This window comes from Pleurodeles waltl, chromosome 7 (genome assembly GCF_031143425.1).
Source record: "Pleurodeles waltl isolate 20211129_DDA chromosome 7, aPleWal1.hap1.20221129, whole genome shotgun sequence".
Classification (NCBI taxonomy): Eukaryota; Metazoa; Chordata; class Amphibia; order Caudata; family Salamandridae; genus Pleurodeles; species Pleurodeles waltl.
The window spans coordinates 1381935014-1381952294 of NC_090446.1; the positions used below are offsets into that span (position 1 = coordinate 1381935014).

Here is a 17281-nt window from a genome sequence, read left to right on the forward strand (position 1 = left end):
AGGCAGCAGTGTTTGGTAAACATTTGCGGAGATACCCATGTAGCTGCCTGGCAGATGTCCAGTACAGGGAATGCAAGTCCTCAGGGGGTTGCTTTTTTTGCAGTGCATTGCAGATCCTAATGCAGAGCATTATCCATCATGAAATGATCCGTTTCTGCTTGACTTTTCCCTTCTTAGCTCCATTATTGCCTATGAAGAGTTGATCGTCCACCTGGAACTAGTTGATATGATGAAGGTGTAGAACACTAGATAACTCTTCGTGCCTCCCTGACTTTCCCGGAGCAACCCTGTTCAACTGAAAATTTCATGAGACTATGCATCTCATATCTGGGAGGCCTGTATTCTCTGGAGTTCCGTCAGGCCCCATGGGCTCGGGAGAGCCCCCGCTGGATTCCATCTGATGGGTTAGCCCTCCGCCCAAGTCAATCCCCTTGCATCCTGAGAGTCAAGACTGATTTGCATATGGCTGGGTCCAAACTGGAATGGCATGGTGAGCAAATAAACTGATGGATTAAACCCAGATCTGTAACTGGGGGTGAATGGTCCAAGCCATGCACAGGGGCCCCTGTGCACAGGACAATTGCTTGCCACCACCACCCTGCTCATGGGGACCCCAGTTTCCTAACCCAGCACCCCATCCTGGAGAGCTTGGTGGTTCAAGCCTCCACTTCCCGAGTCAACCCTGGTGTGTTCCCTACCACTCCACTGGAAAGGGAATCCAAGAGCTGGACACCTTTGGAAAGAGGATGTTCTCTTCAGCCAGCCTATCACTGAGGTCATTCAACACCAAGTGCCTCTTGGGCTGATAAAACTATACAATCTGGGTTTCAGTGGTGCAAGTGCTTCCTATGATCTTGGAGGAGGCCTGTCGCCATCAGATGTAGACTAGATATTACTGACTCGCTGGGCAGAGCAATTTTATCGTCGGTGTCCCGTAAGCGCCATACTTGTTTGAGTACCGCTGGCTTTTCATGGGGAATTCCAAGCTGCGCTCTTGGACCTATCGTTTGATGGCGCTCACCTTTTTGGCGGGAAGGCGAACTCAGTGCTGGAGTGCTTCAAAAATAGCAGAGCTATGAACAGGTCATTGGGCCTATTTACGGCCCCTTGCCAACCCCAGTCTGTCTTCTGGCCCTTCCATGGCTACAAAAGGGGATCAAAACCACGTCTATTTCATCTATTCACATTTAGTGACCACAGCTAAAAGGCTTCCCAGCTTTTTCGTGGCCGAGGATGCAGTTACCACAGTTCACCACATCCTGGCAGCCAGTCTCCAAACCATGTCACTCCTGGGCTGGGGCGGCCATCTGGGAGAGTTGGAGGTCAGAGGACTCTGGTCTCCAGTGGAGTCCGGGCTCCACATCAGCCTGACAGAGCTTCTGGGAATCCAATTGGCATTCTCGATCAGGGGAAGTCTGGTGCAGCTGTTTACGGACACTGCTGTCATGTGGTACTCAACAAACAGGGCGGGGTGGGATTGTGGACTCTTTGTCGAGTGGTCCTGCATCTTTAGGTGTGGCTGGAACGTCAGGGCATTTCTTGGTGATCTAACATTTGGCAGGCTGTCCGAATATCAGGGCGGACAAACTCAGTCATCGATGCTTAGCGGATCTCAAATGGCGTCACATTTGGTGGTGATGCAAGGTCTCTTTCAGGACTAGGGAGAACCTTGGTTAGATCTGTTCACCACTGCCCAGAACAAGAACTTACAATGTCAGCACTTCTCCATGCTGGAGTTTCCAAAGCTGCTCTTTCTTGGAGACGCGTTTTGTCTCTGTGGAGTTTCGGCCTCCTGAAAGCCTTTCAGTGGATACCACTCCTGCCCAGATTTCTCAGGAAGTCATTCTTGTGGCTCTGGATTAGGCATAGTGAGTCAGGTATGCCCAGCTATTGAGCATAAGCATCGGTCCTCCGGTCAGGCTGTCTCTTCGGGAGCATCTTCTGTCTCAGCAACATGGGGGGGGTCCTGCACCTGAACCTGCGCACCTTCCGCCTTAATGCGTGCAGATTGAGCGGTGACAGTTGACAGCTTTCGACCTACCTCCCAGAGTCTGTGATGTTATCCTGGAAGCCAGGCGTCCCTCCAACAAAAAGTGATATGCCTGTCACTGGGCCAAACTTGTGGCATGATGGGCATCAAGGAACATCGAACCTCTCTTTGCACCCATCTCCCAGGTCAGTCGTTTCTCATTTTTGTGGTTGCCAAATCAACCTTCTTTTTTTAAGTCACCTGTTGTGACCAGGGGCCAGATGTAGCAAAGGGTTTTTCCCATTTTGTGTCAATGGGAAAATGTGTTTGTACACATGGCCCAAGGTTCCGTAAAGCTCTCCAACAAATATTTTCTCCCAAACCAATCATTGTGCCTCAGTAGGACTTTAATTTAGTTCTGACCTTTCTGATGTGCATACCTTTAGAGCCACTGCATAACTGTCCACTGCGGTTGCTGACTGTAAAAACAGATTTCCTAGTAGCCATCACATGGACCAGGAGGGTAAGCAAAACTGCAGGCACTGTGTGTGTGCCGTCCTCAAAGCACATTTTACCCAGACAAGCTGGTCCTACGAACATGTGCCACCTTCCTTTCAAAGGTAGCAAGGCTCTTAAATGTAGGCCAAAATATCACCTTGCCTACCTTCATCGCTCCACTTCACCCTTCTAAAAAAAAAAAAATTTAAAAACAGGACAGACTTCATCGCCTGGTCCCAAAAAGTGCATTAATGTTCTAACTTGATCATACTAATGAGTTCTGGTGGGCAATCAACTCTTTATAGGATGTGTTGGAATTAAGAAGAAGAAAACAGTGCAGAAATAGACCATCTCATTTATGAATAGTGCTCTCCATAAAGATCTGCGACACACGGGCCAAAAAGCAACCATTTGAGGGCTTGCATGCTCATTCTACCAGAGCCAAGGCTGCGACCACTGCGTTGGCTCCTGGAGTCACGGACATCTGTCAGGCAGCTACGTGGGTATCTCTGCACACGTTTACCAAATACAACTGCCTGAACAGTCAGGTCCGTCGTGAAGAGCACTTTGCCTGTTTGATTCTGCAGGACTTTTCGGTTTAAAACTATTTTGAACACCCACGTCTGGTGAAAAATTGCTTGAGTATCTCTTCTAAGTTGAGGAGTTTGCGGATAGAAATCGATAGCAGGTAAACAATTACTTTCGGTAATGCCTTGTCTGGTAGGGAGACTATCTAGTAGCTGAATCCCTACGGATCCTCCCCACTGATTACAGTGTGAGTGTCACGCTTCTCAGGACCTTACCAGATCACCAGCTGTCAGTGGTTCTCGTGGATCCTCGCTCCTGGGGTGGAAAGTACCAATAAGAAACTGATGTCAGGGTGCTGGGGTGGCACCTATAAAGGCACCGCAAACATCACTTCTGATGCCGAGCCACCTGCTGACTTGTAGGGGTACTGCTTGAAAACTCTGAGCCAGTCCGACACCTGGAGAATAGTCTAAGGTAAGGGATCTGTGGCTAGATAGTGTCTCCCGGATAAGACGTTACTGAAGCCAACTAACTTGATCTTCCTTTAAAGATTGTATCCCCACACATTTTTCTGAAGCATGTGCCAACTTCTTTCATATGCTGAAATCGTTTCAGATTATACAACAAATTCACAATTTATGCACACAACGATAATTCGTTGTACCACAAGTCTGTTCACATAATTGTCTGTTGTGTTTGTTTGAGTGTATCTTTCACTAACAATTTGTCTTTTCACAGATTTCACACCTGGGTTCTCTGGAGGAAAAGTTTTCTCGCCTTTGGACTCAGTGCCAGCGCTGCCAAGGAAGCCTGCATGAGGACGTGCTCTGTACCAGGTACAAAAGGAATGAGCTGGCAATAGAAAGTCCCGATCCCACATACACTTTCACTGATAGACATAGTCCACTCAGCTTCCATCTTCCCCATCTCTCCCAGTGCATAGAAAGACCGAAGGCAGCCTCCCACAATCACCACCACAACCACTGCCTCGGATTTACATACAGTTCCCCATGACAACATGGATCTCAACTGTGCCACACCACTGGCAGGTATGTGATCCACCTCAGACTGGATGGAATCGGCTTTTGTGGATCTACATGGCATGGGACATATAAAGATTATAAGCTAGGGGCCTCTAAATCTGACAACTCATTTGCCAGGATATGAAATATGGAGAGTTGTGGCCCATCAACCCCCCCCCCCCCCCTCTCTCTCTCTCATGGAAAACGCTGTTCGCAAACATTAACCTGCCATTTTGATCCAGAAATGATTTGTATGTTCCAGACTTTCCGAAATCTCTGTGCCAAGGAGTTTAAAGATGGGTGGTGGCAAGATTTGGGATTCTATTTGGGGGATCTCGGGGACTCTGCCCAAATGAAGGTTGATTATTTTGACTTGGATTGGGGGAGAGGGTGTTACCTATACCCGGGGAGTGTACTAGAACTGTTTTAGGGGCTGCTTGTGGGGTTTGGATGTTACCTGTCTGCTTTGTGACATATTGCTTCCTAAGATATTCTAAGAAAGTCCTCACAACATATGCTAAGAAGGACTCCATTGTATGTGGGCTGTGCTTTTCTCTCATGTAAGCTCTTTGCTTGCCTGCATCTTGCCTGCTCATTTCCCAAGTTAGTCAACAGAGAATGTGGACTTGGACCCTGTACAGAGTATTCATAGACGGAGTTATAACTTTGCCATTGACCTAGCAGTATTTATAAATACTATAAATCAAAGGGGCTATCTGGCACTGACTGTGCACAAAAAGGTATTTGTTTAGAGTAATACCACCAGGCTTTCTGTGTTTACCCTGAGTGACTTTTGCACATTATAGCAATACACACATAAATGATGCCGCAGTACAAGCATACTTGCTTCACTGACCCACTTGCAAATGTGGTTTATCGTTTAAGTTCAAGGGTAAACACAAATAACCACGCTACCCTTCTTCAAAACATTTAAATGCTGCTCTGCAAAAAGACCTCTCTACACATAAATGGCAATCTGGCATTATGGAACTGCCCCTAAAAAGCATGCCTTCTCTTCAAGGGGATCCTCTTCCTGGGAGATGCTAGCATTTATTCCCTTTGCTTTACATTGCAGCCTGTTGGCTAACAGTGTCACACATTCCCTTCCCTTTTGCTTTTAAAATATTTTGTGAACGATTTTCTATGGTCACTTCTCTGTCAGCGTCTAAATTGTATTTAGTTGACCTCTTTTTTTTAAACGAAAATTAAATGAAATGTGGCCGTCTTTGACCTTTCTTTTGGCTTCAATCATGCATAGTGTACTGCGTACAATTTTCGATATACATATATGTATAGTTTACAAGTGCTCCAGGATCGTTCAAATGGGCAGGACTATTCGGTACTTACGACTTTGATGAGGATTCCTCTTGGAAGAGAACTAGGATTACATGTGAGTAACTTGGCCTTTCATAGATTTCCACAAGGAAGTGGGGCGTAGTCCATTGCAGATCAGTTTTTAAGCCAGGGAGGGGAACATACCCACCCTAGGTCGCATTCTTCATAAGCCCCTGAATGGGGTGGGGATAATGGCTGTTTTGTGATAACCTTGACCATGTGAGATCTGTTTGAATCTTTCAGCGGTGTTGATCACTTGGTACTCTACTACACTAGCTATGGGAGAGCTGAGACCCCAAGCAGCTCCCTTCTGCTTATTTCTTGTGACTACGCTGTAGAATAACCTGGGGCTTACTTGTATTAATGCATGATTTGAGTGTGGATAGCTTATCCTGTCCAATGGCTATCATCTTTATGTATTGTACCAATGAAACTTATATACCTATATTTAAATCCTCCTCCCAATTTAGACATCTTTGTGATGGATACTTCTAACCGCAGATTCCTCACTTCAGAATACTCCCCGGGCACCAGACTAGATCCAGAAACGTTTCTTCTGCAGTGCTCCTGTGCTCCGCATGCCTCCATGCCACCCCGGAAGTGACAAAGCAGAGCTTCACATAAGCGCCACCTCTGTGTACGCTGATGTTAGTTCCTTTCTTCCTGCACCTTCTAAGGTGGCTTGGGATCTCCGCTGTCATTTTACTCGACTTCCAACAATTTCTAAACTTAATCAAGTGTGCTAGAGAACTATGGGCCAGATGCACTAAGAACTGTCACAATTTACGAACAGTATTTGTGCGACCAGTGTAGTAGTTTGTAAAGTGACCTACGCATTAATAAGTTGGTTTGTAAAATACTGAATCATAGTGGATCACAGTTTGATCTACCTCATGAATGTTAGTGAGATAGATCACAAATTTCGACCCACTTCAGTTCAAAGCCATAACAGTGATGGTGGCCATCTAGGGTCAACAGACCAATATGTCTGTGATTGTTTTTAAATTAAGTATTCTTTTTTTTTTTTTAAGTCAGCCTGTTTTCCATGAATCAAAATGGGATGCTTTTTTTAAAAACAATGTTTTGTCAACATTCACAAAAGGAAAGTGGTCCCTCTGACAGCCTTTCCTGTTTGGGAATGGGTGCCACTACCTTTGTGTACTTGGAAGGGTATTAATGTTTTGCAACAGGATTTCGATTGTAAAACATTAATGCAGTCTATTCCGAATCGATATTTTGAAGAGATGCCCTGAACATACATGCCTATACTCAAATACAAATTGCAATTTAGTAACAATACCGAATCGCAGTTAGTGTTTGTTGCATAGTAAAAGGTCTTTTTGCGGTCACAAATGGCCCTGTTTTGCAAATCGTACCATTTGCCTCTGCAAAAAGTCTTAGTACACCTGGTCTAACGTCCTCTCCTGAAATTACTTGTTTCAAATTATTCCCTCCCTGTAGAAAGCAGATGTTTGTTATTGACGCACATGAGATGTGTCTGTGGTGTTTGGGCTTGAGACACAAGTCGAAGTTGTGCAACAAATGTACCCTCATGCACCACAAGGCGATCTTGTGTTCAACAATTTACATCTTTGTGCCTTAGCCCAAGAACTTCTGGACCTCACATAAGGCTCTCTCCTGCTCAAAGTTGCGGATACAGTCTTGATTTTGCTCCTGAAGCTGTTCCCATGATGGGTCTATTTTGCAGTTAAAATCCAAAGAAAAACAAAAAAAGCAAAGCAGGACTCAACCCTGTCCTATCACTGTATATTCAAAGAGTAGGGACGAGGGTGTCACAATATCATTTAGTCTCCTCAATTGCACAGTCAATTCACCAACGGATTCTGGTGTGCCCCGAGTTTCTTTGGCCATCAGCGATGCTGCAGCAGACTGATGCCTTGAATGTGGCCATGCTGCAGATTTTTGGTGCCCCAAGGACCCACAGAGGCCTCTAGTCCACTTACGCTGTCAGTTACTCTGTGCTGTCCGACTCCTTGGGGCCCTACTTCGAGCCCCACACCAGCTCCAGTACAGACCTCCAATCCGGATCAAAGACCTGCCCATGATACTTCTTGTTGGTGCTGTTCCAAACGCCCCTTGCACCAGAAAAGGATCTGGTGCTCTTTCCAATGTTCTGACACCGAACCTATCTGCACTGATGTCACACTACGATTACAAAAGTGCAACTCGTTGTCATACAGTCTGACTCTGAAGCTGTGCCCCTACCAGGGCAGACACACCAGAAGAGGCTCCATTATCTTTTTGGCTCTGGTTTTAACTCTGAAAAAGGTACACTGCAGGAAGGAAATTATGATGGTGTGAAGCGGGTGGTTTCTTCCTCCTCATGATAGAGATGACGACTTTTACATGGATTTACAAGATGCCAGTGCGCTTGATACTGCCCCTGAAACAGATTTCGACTCACCACTTGGACCACCAACAGAAGAAAGTTTGACATTTGCAGTAATGGTCTGACAGACAGCTGAGGTCCTGATTTTCCTGCTGACTTTGGTGGAGACCAAAACAAACGTCCTTAAGGAAATTTTGCAGCCTGAGTCACTCATGTCTGAGACTCTGCTCCCCTTTAATATGGCCTTCACAAATACCTTGATGGGCAGTTGGTCCCTGTACGTACCACTGGTGAATAGGCAGGTGCCCAGGCATCAGATCAGCTCTTGATGATCCTGATTTTCTCACTAAACATCCTACTCCAGGAGGCATGGTGGGTCAGCAAGCAAGTTGATTCCCCGCTTCCCCATATTCATTCATTCCCATGCCTCCTCAGGAAAGGGAGTCCAAGAGAATTGAGAGGTTTTGAAAACGTATGTTCTCATCTGTTAGATTGGTATTGATACTGGATATTGTTGTTTGTTTTGTTTACTAGGTCACAATGCACTTGCCCTCCAGGACATAGCCAGAAACATCTTAGAGCTTAGGGCCCTTTCTAGCTCAGATAAACCTTGATGAACATGTCTACGACAAATATGTGATTTGTACTGGCCTAGATAGTACTGATTGCCTGCAAGGGCAGTTGGCACAGTGTTGCATTCCAGATGGGTTTCTGGAGATGTACAAGCCTGTGTCTTGGATATATCCTTTGATGGCTTGCTCCTTTTCGATGAAAAGCTGATTCTCACTTGTAGACCTTTAAAGATCCCTGGGTCTGTTTACCCCTGGCAAACAGTTTCCTCAGAGGCTACTCCAGGGGGCTCACATATAGGCAATGCCACTCTACCCAACCACTGCAGCAGTTAACCCAGTTCTTTTAAGGCCCAGTACATGGTTCTAGAAGGCAGCACACAGGTAACCAGGGGCACCAGTCCTCCCAGTCCCCTTCCCAAGTGGCAAGGTTATCCCCTACCTTTGTGTATGGCCAAATCTTCTCCCTACATCAGAGCAAAGTTTATTTGAGCAACTGCCCATTCCCTTGTAAGAGGTTCTATTGTTACTCTCCGAAGGTGCTATTCAAAGGATTCTAAAATCGGAAAGAAGAGAAGGTTGTTATTCTTGATATTTCCTTGTGCCGAAGAAGGATGGGGATCTCTGACCTATTTTGGCCTCTGGTTGGAACTCAAAGTGCTTATGTTGGCCCAGATTCTGTCAGCTCAGGACTCGGGAGGTGGGGGTCCTTAGATCTCCAGGACACATATTTTCATATATCCATCCTGCAGTCCGAGTCATTACCTGCAGTTAAAAGTAGGCCAGGAGCACTTTGTTTGCCGTGCTTCCTTTCGGCCTCAGCAGTGCCCTTCAGGTGTTCACCAAAGTGCTGGTGGCTGTTGCTGGCCACCTTTCTGAGGTCAGAGATACCTGTTTTCCCATACCTCGAGCACTGGCTGCTGAAGGCAGGCTCACCACAGCCAGTCATAGACCGCCACCAGATGACAGTACACTTCCTGACAATGTTTGGGTTCATGAGCAACGATCCAAAGTCCTACCCGACTCCTTTGCATAGGCTCGTTGTCCCCTGATGTAATGGCAGAAATCGCTGAACACGTTCAGTTTCCTTCTCTGTAATGAGACAACAGATGACTTGCAGTTGATCTCATGAAAACTATTTAAGCACAGACCTTAGCAGTCAGTTTAGTTCCTTTTTTCCTGTCAGTGCAAGGTGATCTCTAAACATTTCAACGTCTCTGAGGGACTTCTGATATCTTTGACTCTTCCTTCCCCTTATATTTTGGGGAAATGTGAGTTCCTAATGGCTTCTTTTATTGGTAGCAAGGTTTTTTTCTGCATTGTTGTTTTCCTCTTTGCTTATTCATTTCTTTTTAATTGCAGATTGTCTTTCCCATTAGCGCTTAAGGTTTTGACCTGGTTCAAGATCCAATTCATACTTCCAGGTTACAGAGCGTAAAGCATGGTCAGTTTTTTAATGACTGGCCTCATGAACATGATGAATACACCTTGTGTCTGAAATCTGACCACAAGGTGAAGGACGTATTAGCCCTTCACAGTCAAAACAAATATAGAGGATTATATTGCAGAAAAATGAGATACCTTAAGCCTAGAGCTCTAGTCCACCTCCAATAATGGCTCAAAAATGTCCAGGTAGTGATGCCATTCCCCAGCTGATGCACGTGCAGGTTCTGAGGGAGGCCTGCGCCGTGTTTTTAGAGATGCTTGCCCGGCTTCCGCAGCAGCTGACGGTACCAGGAAGTCGTCTCCCGGGTCAGCCCCTTGCCGGGACGGGCCCGGTTCCCTAGGGAAAGTCTCGGGGGCGGGGCCCGCGCGCTGACAGCAGGTGGCGAGGGAGAAATATGGCCCAATATAGCGTGCGTGTGAATGGTCCAGAGCGGCGGCCGCTGCCCATCTCCTCGCGCCGCTCCCCGCGCGCTCTTATCTCCTGGGCCGCAGCAGATGACACTGAGGGCAGCGGGGAAGCCGGGCTCCCACGCTCTGGGGCAGGTGCTCTGCGCACATGCACGATGGCAGAGATTACGCCGGCCCTGGGAATGGCCGCGGAGCTGCCTGCGTCATTTTATGGCAGCGCCGTCTTATTTGTTTTCTCTCTGGATTCGTGTTTACAGCGTTAATAAATCCTTTCCATGCCAGATCTGCACCTGGAGGAGGGGGGTCACATGTCTTTATTATTTATTTAATCCCAATATGCAAACAGGTACGGTGTATCTGAAATCATATTCCACACTGCAGGGCGCGTTTTCATCATGGGAGGGGCACTATCTCACACCAAGGCCACCGCTTCTTTTTTTAGAAGGACTGCCTCTGTCTTTTGGTTGTTTTTGCAATTTTTATGTAGCGTGAACTGGGCCCAAGCCACCATAGCGCTTCACATGAGAACCAGTTACATTGCACAAGGTCAGTTTCGGTTTTTAGGCACGAGTGGTTTAAGTGATTTGCCCACAGCCACGGGACGTCGAGCCACATCCTCTCCAAATTCGTTTGGATTTGGAAGGAGTTGTCTCAGCTCTCCGGGCGGAGGGGGTTAGTGTGCAGCCCTGATATTTGCACGCTCTGCATACTTGAAGACCTGAAGGAAGAGGCGGTGTCTCTACTCCCAGAGTCGTCTTTCTCATTCTGCTAACAGTTCTCCCTTCCAGGTAACCTAGATACTAGTTGGCCCTTCCAGATCTTGCAGTGTGAGCTGAGATATTTTCACTAGGTCTACAAAGGCCTTTTCTGATCGAGACATCTAACTGCAGATTTCTCACCTTTTAAATATTCCCAAAGGCGTCAGAATTGCTCCGTCCATAAAAAACTCAAGCAGTACCGTGCATGCTGAAAAGTGACACCATGCAGTTCCGTACCAGCATCGCTCCGCTTCATAATTGACTCGTGGGGCCTTTCGTAGGCTCGACCCATGCACTTGGACGTCAGTTCCTTTCTGTCAACGCCAACAGATGTGGATCCAGAGCTACTCCTTGTGTCTTTCAAGACTACATTTGTTTTCAGTTTTCTAAATATTTTTTCCTTCAGAGTGCTAGGGAAATTTCACCTCCCTAATCTACAGGCTTCACACCTTGCGAGGAATGTTGCAAACAAATGTCTATGACAGACCCTGACAAGGTGCCTAGGGTTGGATCACTACTCGAAGGCATTCAGCAGCTGTGCCTTGCTCTACCCCAGGGCCATCTGAGACTGTGAAGCGAAGCTTTTGAGCATTACATACACCAAGACTCCCACGTTGTGATCAGTCGAAGGGACAGTCCCGCTCCCAAAGCCATTCCTCGACAGGTTGATGTCAAGCTACAAGGCTTTTGGTAAGTCTAAGAAAAACACAAAAGAAGTCAAAGCAGCACTTTTCCCCTTCACGCTACTCCCAATTGTTTGAGAAGGTGCAGGGGCATCAACGCGCCTCCTGGACTCGCTCCTGCAGTCGATCCTTTGAGGCCAGTTCTGGACCCAGCCCGCTGCAGCCTAAATGCCCAGGGCATATCCTCAAATCCAGGAGATGTAAGGCGTAATCTTGTGCATTTTCAAAACATTATCGTTTCTTATGGTGCTCCCACTGGCCTCGAGGAGCCGAGAGTCCTCCCAACTGGGCTTCTGCCGGCAGATCCTCCCTAAGCACCAGTTGGACTCCATGAATCTGTGCAGACACTGGTATGGGATTCTTCATCCACCCCACAACTTGATCCACTGATGCTAGCATCACAGACTTCGAGTCAGACAGCATTGTGGGTTGCCTGTCGTCATCTAGAAACACCGCCGCATCTATCTCGACCAAGGCTGTGGCCGACTCCTCCAGAATGCAGCCTATCGGCAACCCTTCTGTTTCCAATACAGTTCCTTTGCCCCATGGATAGGTGCATTTTATTCACAAATTGGTTGCCATGGAATGAGAAAATGGCATGTATGATGTTGAAATGAGTTGGTCCAACCCAACCTTGAGGATAACTAGTTTGAGGATCTCCAGGATACCAGTGGTCTGGGCACTTCTCCAGATACTGGGCCGGTTTTGCCCCCGGGCCCTGCCACAGGAGCAGTGCCTCATTTGCAGTGGAAATTCTAAAGGCAGAGGAGGTGATTCACCTTGAACTCCCTACGAGAAGGTCAAGACCAATGAATTGCTCGAGGTGCTGCAGCCTGGCCAGACTAGTTACTAGTCAGTCCTTTCTCCCCATTGAGGCCCGACAGCACCTTTTTGGGAACCTAGTGTAAGCCTAGTTTTGGGGCCCCAGGTAATTGTCTGGCAGCCAGATGTCACTATCCAGTCCCAATGGACCCAGACGTACCTAGCACCACATGCCTGGGAGCCTTCTAATACTCGGCCTCTGCCAGTAAGGTGAACCTGAATCCAAAAGGATTGAAGTTTTTTCCAAGCAGATTTTTCCTTCCACCAGCTTAGCCCGCTATTCTGTTATAGCAAGCTGTCTATTGGGCCGCAAAGCCCGCAGCCTGTGAGACTCGGTGGCCTAGGTTCTGCCTGTTTTCTTGGAATAGGCCTATGCAAACCTTTCCTATGGCCATTTAAGAGAGTCAGGATGTAGCTAAATTCACAATTAGTTGTGGGTTGGGCACAGAGTCCCTTAGTAGAGCCATTGGCACCAGTGTATGCCTTCACAGACATATTTGGATATGGCCTACTGGCTTTTCAGGGTTATCCAAGCTTACCGAATGGACATGCCTTTTGATGGGTACAGCAGAGTAGGGCCACAGGGCTCTCCCTGGGCCTGTCTGCCCCTCTTTGTTATCTGCATCAACAGTTTCACCCTCTCTATGGCTTTGGTAGGGGCGTTCAGTACCATCAACACATACAGCCAGTGCTGCAATCATTTCAGCCCTTTCATGGCCTTAGGTGCGGTACCCACAAACTATGGGGACAAAAGAGGCAGCATACATCTCATTCTTCGGCCCCACTGGCTGCCACAGACTTCACATCTCTTTAGTGTTGTCCTGTCAGCACACAACCACCTTATTAGATGAGGATCTGGCACTTTCTGCAGGATGCCAGGCAATAACTTTGTACGAGTGAGTTCTGCAATCCGTTCACCTGGGTTACGATTTACCATTCCTCGCAACCCTGCTGCACTTTTCACTATCCTCAGAACGGTTTATAGGGGATAATCTGCCCCTTTTGCGATAGTAGGTGCAGGCTCTCTTAGCCAAAGGAGCCTCAGAGAGGGTGCAGGCAGCAGACGTTGGTCATGGTTGTTATTCCTACTACTTTTTGGGGCTGAAAAACAGAATGAGGCCTCTGACCTATCTTAGACTTTTGCCAACCCAATGCCTTCCTGCAGACGGACAAATTCAAAATGCTCAATCTGCCCCAGGTCTTGCCTGTCCCAGACCCTGGAGACCAGATCGTAGCGTTGGACTTGCAGAATGCTTATTTTTTACATCCTGAACTTGCAGGCCCACAGGTGCTACACGTGTTCACACTTGGGTTAAGTGTCTCCTCCCTTTGGCCTCACTAGTGCCCTTCAGTTGTTCAGGAAAGCGATAGTCATTTCAGCACATCTTCAGAGGATGGGGGTCCTAGTCTACCAATGCCTTGATGACTGACTGCTGAAGGTGGGCTTGCTCTAGGCAGTCATCCCCACCTACAAACTACAACAATGCTTCTAACAACATTGTGGTTCACTAAAAGTGTGCCAAGGTCATTGAAGCCATTCCGGTCACAATGCAGTTTTGCACCTGTCTTCCCGGAGCAGAGAATCCAGGACATTCAGGTTATGATCCTAATGTTTCAGCCTCGGTCCTAGATTTCAGTGAGGATGTCTGAGGCTGCTGGGACTGATGGTCTCCTGTTTCCTGCTGGCTAAGCATGTCAGAGAGCATATACAGCCTCTGCAATGGGCTCCGAAGTCCTGGTGGGCCCAGCACCAAGACTACCTTTCCGATCAGGCCCAGATACTGGAGGAAACTGCAAAAGATATGAAGTGGTGGACGCTGAACCACAAATGGGTCAGTAGCAGACCCCTTTCCCTATCTCACCCAGAGGTGAGGCTCCTGGGTTGAGATGTACATGTGGAAGAGGTGGAGATCAGAGGCCTCTGTCTTTGGCTGAGGCTCAACTCTACATCGGTCTGTTGGAGCTGAAAGCCATCCGCTTGGCTTTGAAAGTCTTTGTTCAATCTATTGCAGGGAGCTGCGCAGGTGCTAAAGAACAACACCACTGCCGTGTGCTATTGCAACAAGCAGGGACGGGTGGGGTCAAGGACTCTGCCAGTAGGTCCTGTGCCACTGAACTTGGCTGGAACACCAGATTTTCCAAGTGTTGTGCCACGTGGTAGGATCTCAGAACTCTAGGACAGGCAAACTCAGCTGTCAAGCCTTGCGGATCACAAATAATAGTTACATCTGGAAGTAACACAAGAACTCTTCCAAGAATGGGGAAAACTTTGGCACAGTATCTTCACCGATGCTGACTGTGCTATTTCAACACTTTTATACATTGGAGTTTCCGTGCCATCTCTCACAGGTAGGGTGGAACTTGGGACTCTTGTACGCCTTTCTACCAATACCTCTCCTGCCCTGAGTTCTGAAAAAGAGCAGGAACAATGGAACGGTGTCAAAGTCGTCCTACCCGGCACGGAGAGCATGGTATCCCAAACTCCAGGCAATGAGCATCTGTCCTTTTGATCAGGTTGTCCCTTTTTGAGGATCTTCTGTCGCAGAAGCAGGACAGGGTCCTGCACCCTAGCCTGCACAACCTCCACTTCCAGGCTTGGAAAGTAAACAATGACAATTGCGGGCTTTTGATCTCCTTTCTGAGTTTGTTGCTGTGATCATGGCAGCCCGGCGTCCCTCACTCAAGTCTGTTTATGCCTGTTTTCGGACAAGTGTGTGGCTTTGTGTGCTACTAAGCAGACTGATCCACTTTATGCTGAGTTGTCTGAGGTGGTGTTTGTGTTGCCCTTAGCCCAGCTAGGACTTGCTTTGGGCATTGTTACTGGGTATCTTTCTACTCTTTTGGCCTTTTTACAGTTGCCGACCAGCCCTCATTCTTAAAACCACTGTTGGGATGGCTTGCCTTAAGGGCTTACTATATGTTTCCTCCTTTACCATATATTTCAAATGAGATTTCTGTTTAAATCCAATGGGATTTAAATTTGGTTCTTAAATTCCATAGATGCACTTCTTTCAAACCTATGCAAAGCTGTCCTCTCTAGCTACCTAACATCGAGGCAGTCTTTCTAGTTTCGAAAACATCGGAATGGCGGTTCAGAGAGCTACAAGCCATCGCCGTCAACCTACCTTACAACACTTTTTACCTGGACAACCTGGTTCTGTGAACTCGAGCCTCCTTTCTTCTGACAATGGGGATTTCAGTTCATGTCGGAAATAACATCACCCTCTCCACTTTCTTTCTTCCAACTCATCTTTCAGAGGAAGAGGAGAGACTCCATCATTTGGAGCCACAAATGGCGCTTAGTTTATGTGATGATCATATCAGATAATGCCAGGTGGACGATCAGTGCGCTATTGCATTCACTGGAGTGAAAAAAGACCATCTCTCACTGGATCATGCTGTGCATTAAGATCTGCTGTGTATCGGCCTTGCGAACCCACTCCACGTGGGGCACATGTCCTGAACATTTGCCAGGAGGCTACATGTATGTAGCTCTGTACATTTATGAAGCACTAATCTCTTGACTGCCAGGTCTGTTGGCAGGAATACTTTGCCCACTTGGCCCTGCAGGACTTTTTGGTTTGAGTCCGTTCACAGACCCGCCACCTGGAAGTACTACTTTGGCATCTATTGGAATTCTCCAGCAGATGCATAAGTTACTTACCTTCAGTATCGCTCTTTCTAGTAGAGATTCTAACTGTAGATTCCTCATGACCCTCCCAACTTCCCATTCCATGAACTTGTCTCGTCACATAAAAAGATCCCAATTCTAGGAATCTGCACACAGGTTATGAAACAATCGGTTTGACTCCACATCTGTGGGAGCAAAAGTGTGAAGAAAGTAACTGATGTCAGTGTACATGGGTGATGACTATATAGACCCATGCACATCACATCCGTCATGGAACGATGTGAACGCAGAACTGCTGGGACCACCTGTAAGCGCACAGGTGTATTTCTGAAAAAGTTTCCAGATCCATTCTGACCCCAGGGAAGTACCCAAAAAATGAGGAACCTGGCACTAGATAGTCTCTACCAGAAAGAGCGCTGCCAAAGGTAAGCTACTTATTCTTTTCTACCATTCTTTCTGTACCTTTTTTCTAACATTTCTATATTGTTACAAAAATCCTTTTTAACTTCATCAGTGGCCACCAGACACACTTGGTATGGGCAAGAAAAAATCCACAAATCAAGTGGATCATGCTTATCATTCCGTATGTTAGAAGGGGGTTTTTCTGTCAGGGATATCTAATAGAGACTTATAGTTGCAGATTCCTTACCTTAGAATTTTCCCCTAGGCGTCAGACTGGATACGGAGATTTTTTCTTCTGGCAATACCCTTGCGCATCGGTATGGTGCGTCGGTCTACTCGGTGGCCTTCGTTGGTGTCGTAGTCGCCGTCATGACGTCAGGAGTAGTACATAGACGCCGCATCAGCGCAGTGACGTCAGTTCCTTTCTTTCCATACCATGGTCTGATATCGAGAGAGCTACTTTGGTCTCTTTTTGACAGATTTCTACCCTTTTGTCGAGGTTTTTGGTGCGTCGAGATGTCCCCGAAGACCGGTTTGAAGCAGTGCGAGGACTGTCACCGCATGATGTCGGTGACGGATCTGCATCGGGTCTGTTAGTGGTTCCTGGGGCAACCACGACCCGAAGTCGTGCTTTGAGTGCCGGGCCATGCACAGGAAGGCCTTGCGGGAGTGGTCCCTCAAGCTTATGGTAGCCCGCCGCTTGACTCTGCATAGGTCCCGGTCTCACTCAAGGGGAAGGTCTCGAGAGCGCTCACGGAGCCACCACCATTCTTCTTCCTCTAAGTCTTTGGGCCAAGGTAAGAAGTCGTCGATGCGGCCCGCTCACCCTTAGACTTCACCCCGTCACTCGGCTGATGTGA

The 17281-nt window shown here is 47.4% G+C and overlaps 1 protein-coding gene across 2 annotated transcripts in view; it reads left to right on the forward strand.

Annotated features, from left to right (window-relative positions):
* The window catches only part of POLD1 (DNA polymerase delta 1, catalytic subunit), a 336382-nt gene that overhangs the window by 296543 nt on the left and 22558 nt on the right, over positions 1-17281 (forward strand). For both annotated transcript variants that reach the window (XM_069200918.1, XM_069200920.1), the window contains exon 26: positions 3734-3831. In XM_069200918.1, coding sequence (XP_069057019.1) covers positions 3734-3831 — 98 coding nt within the window. The remainder of the gene's footprint in view (positions 1-3733; positions 3832-17281) is intronic.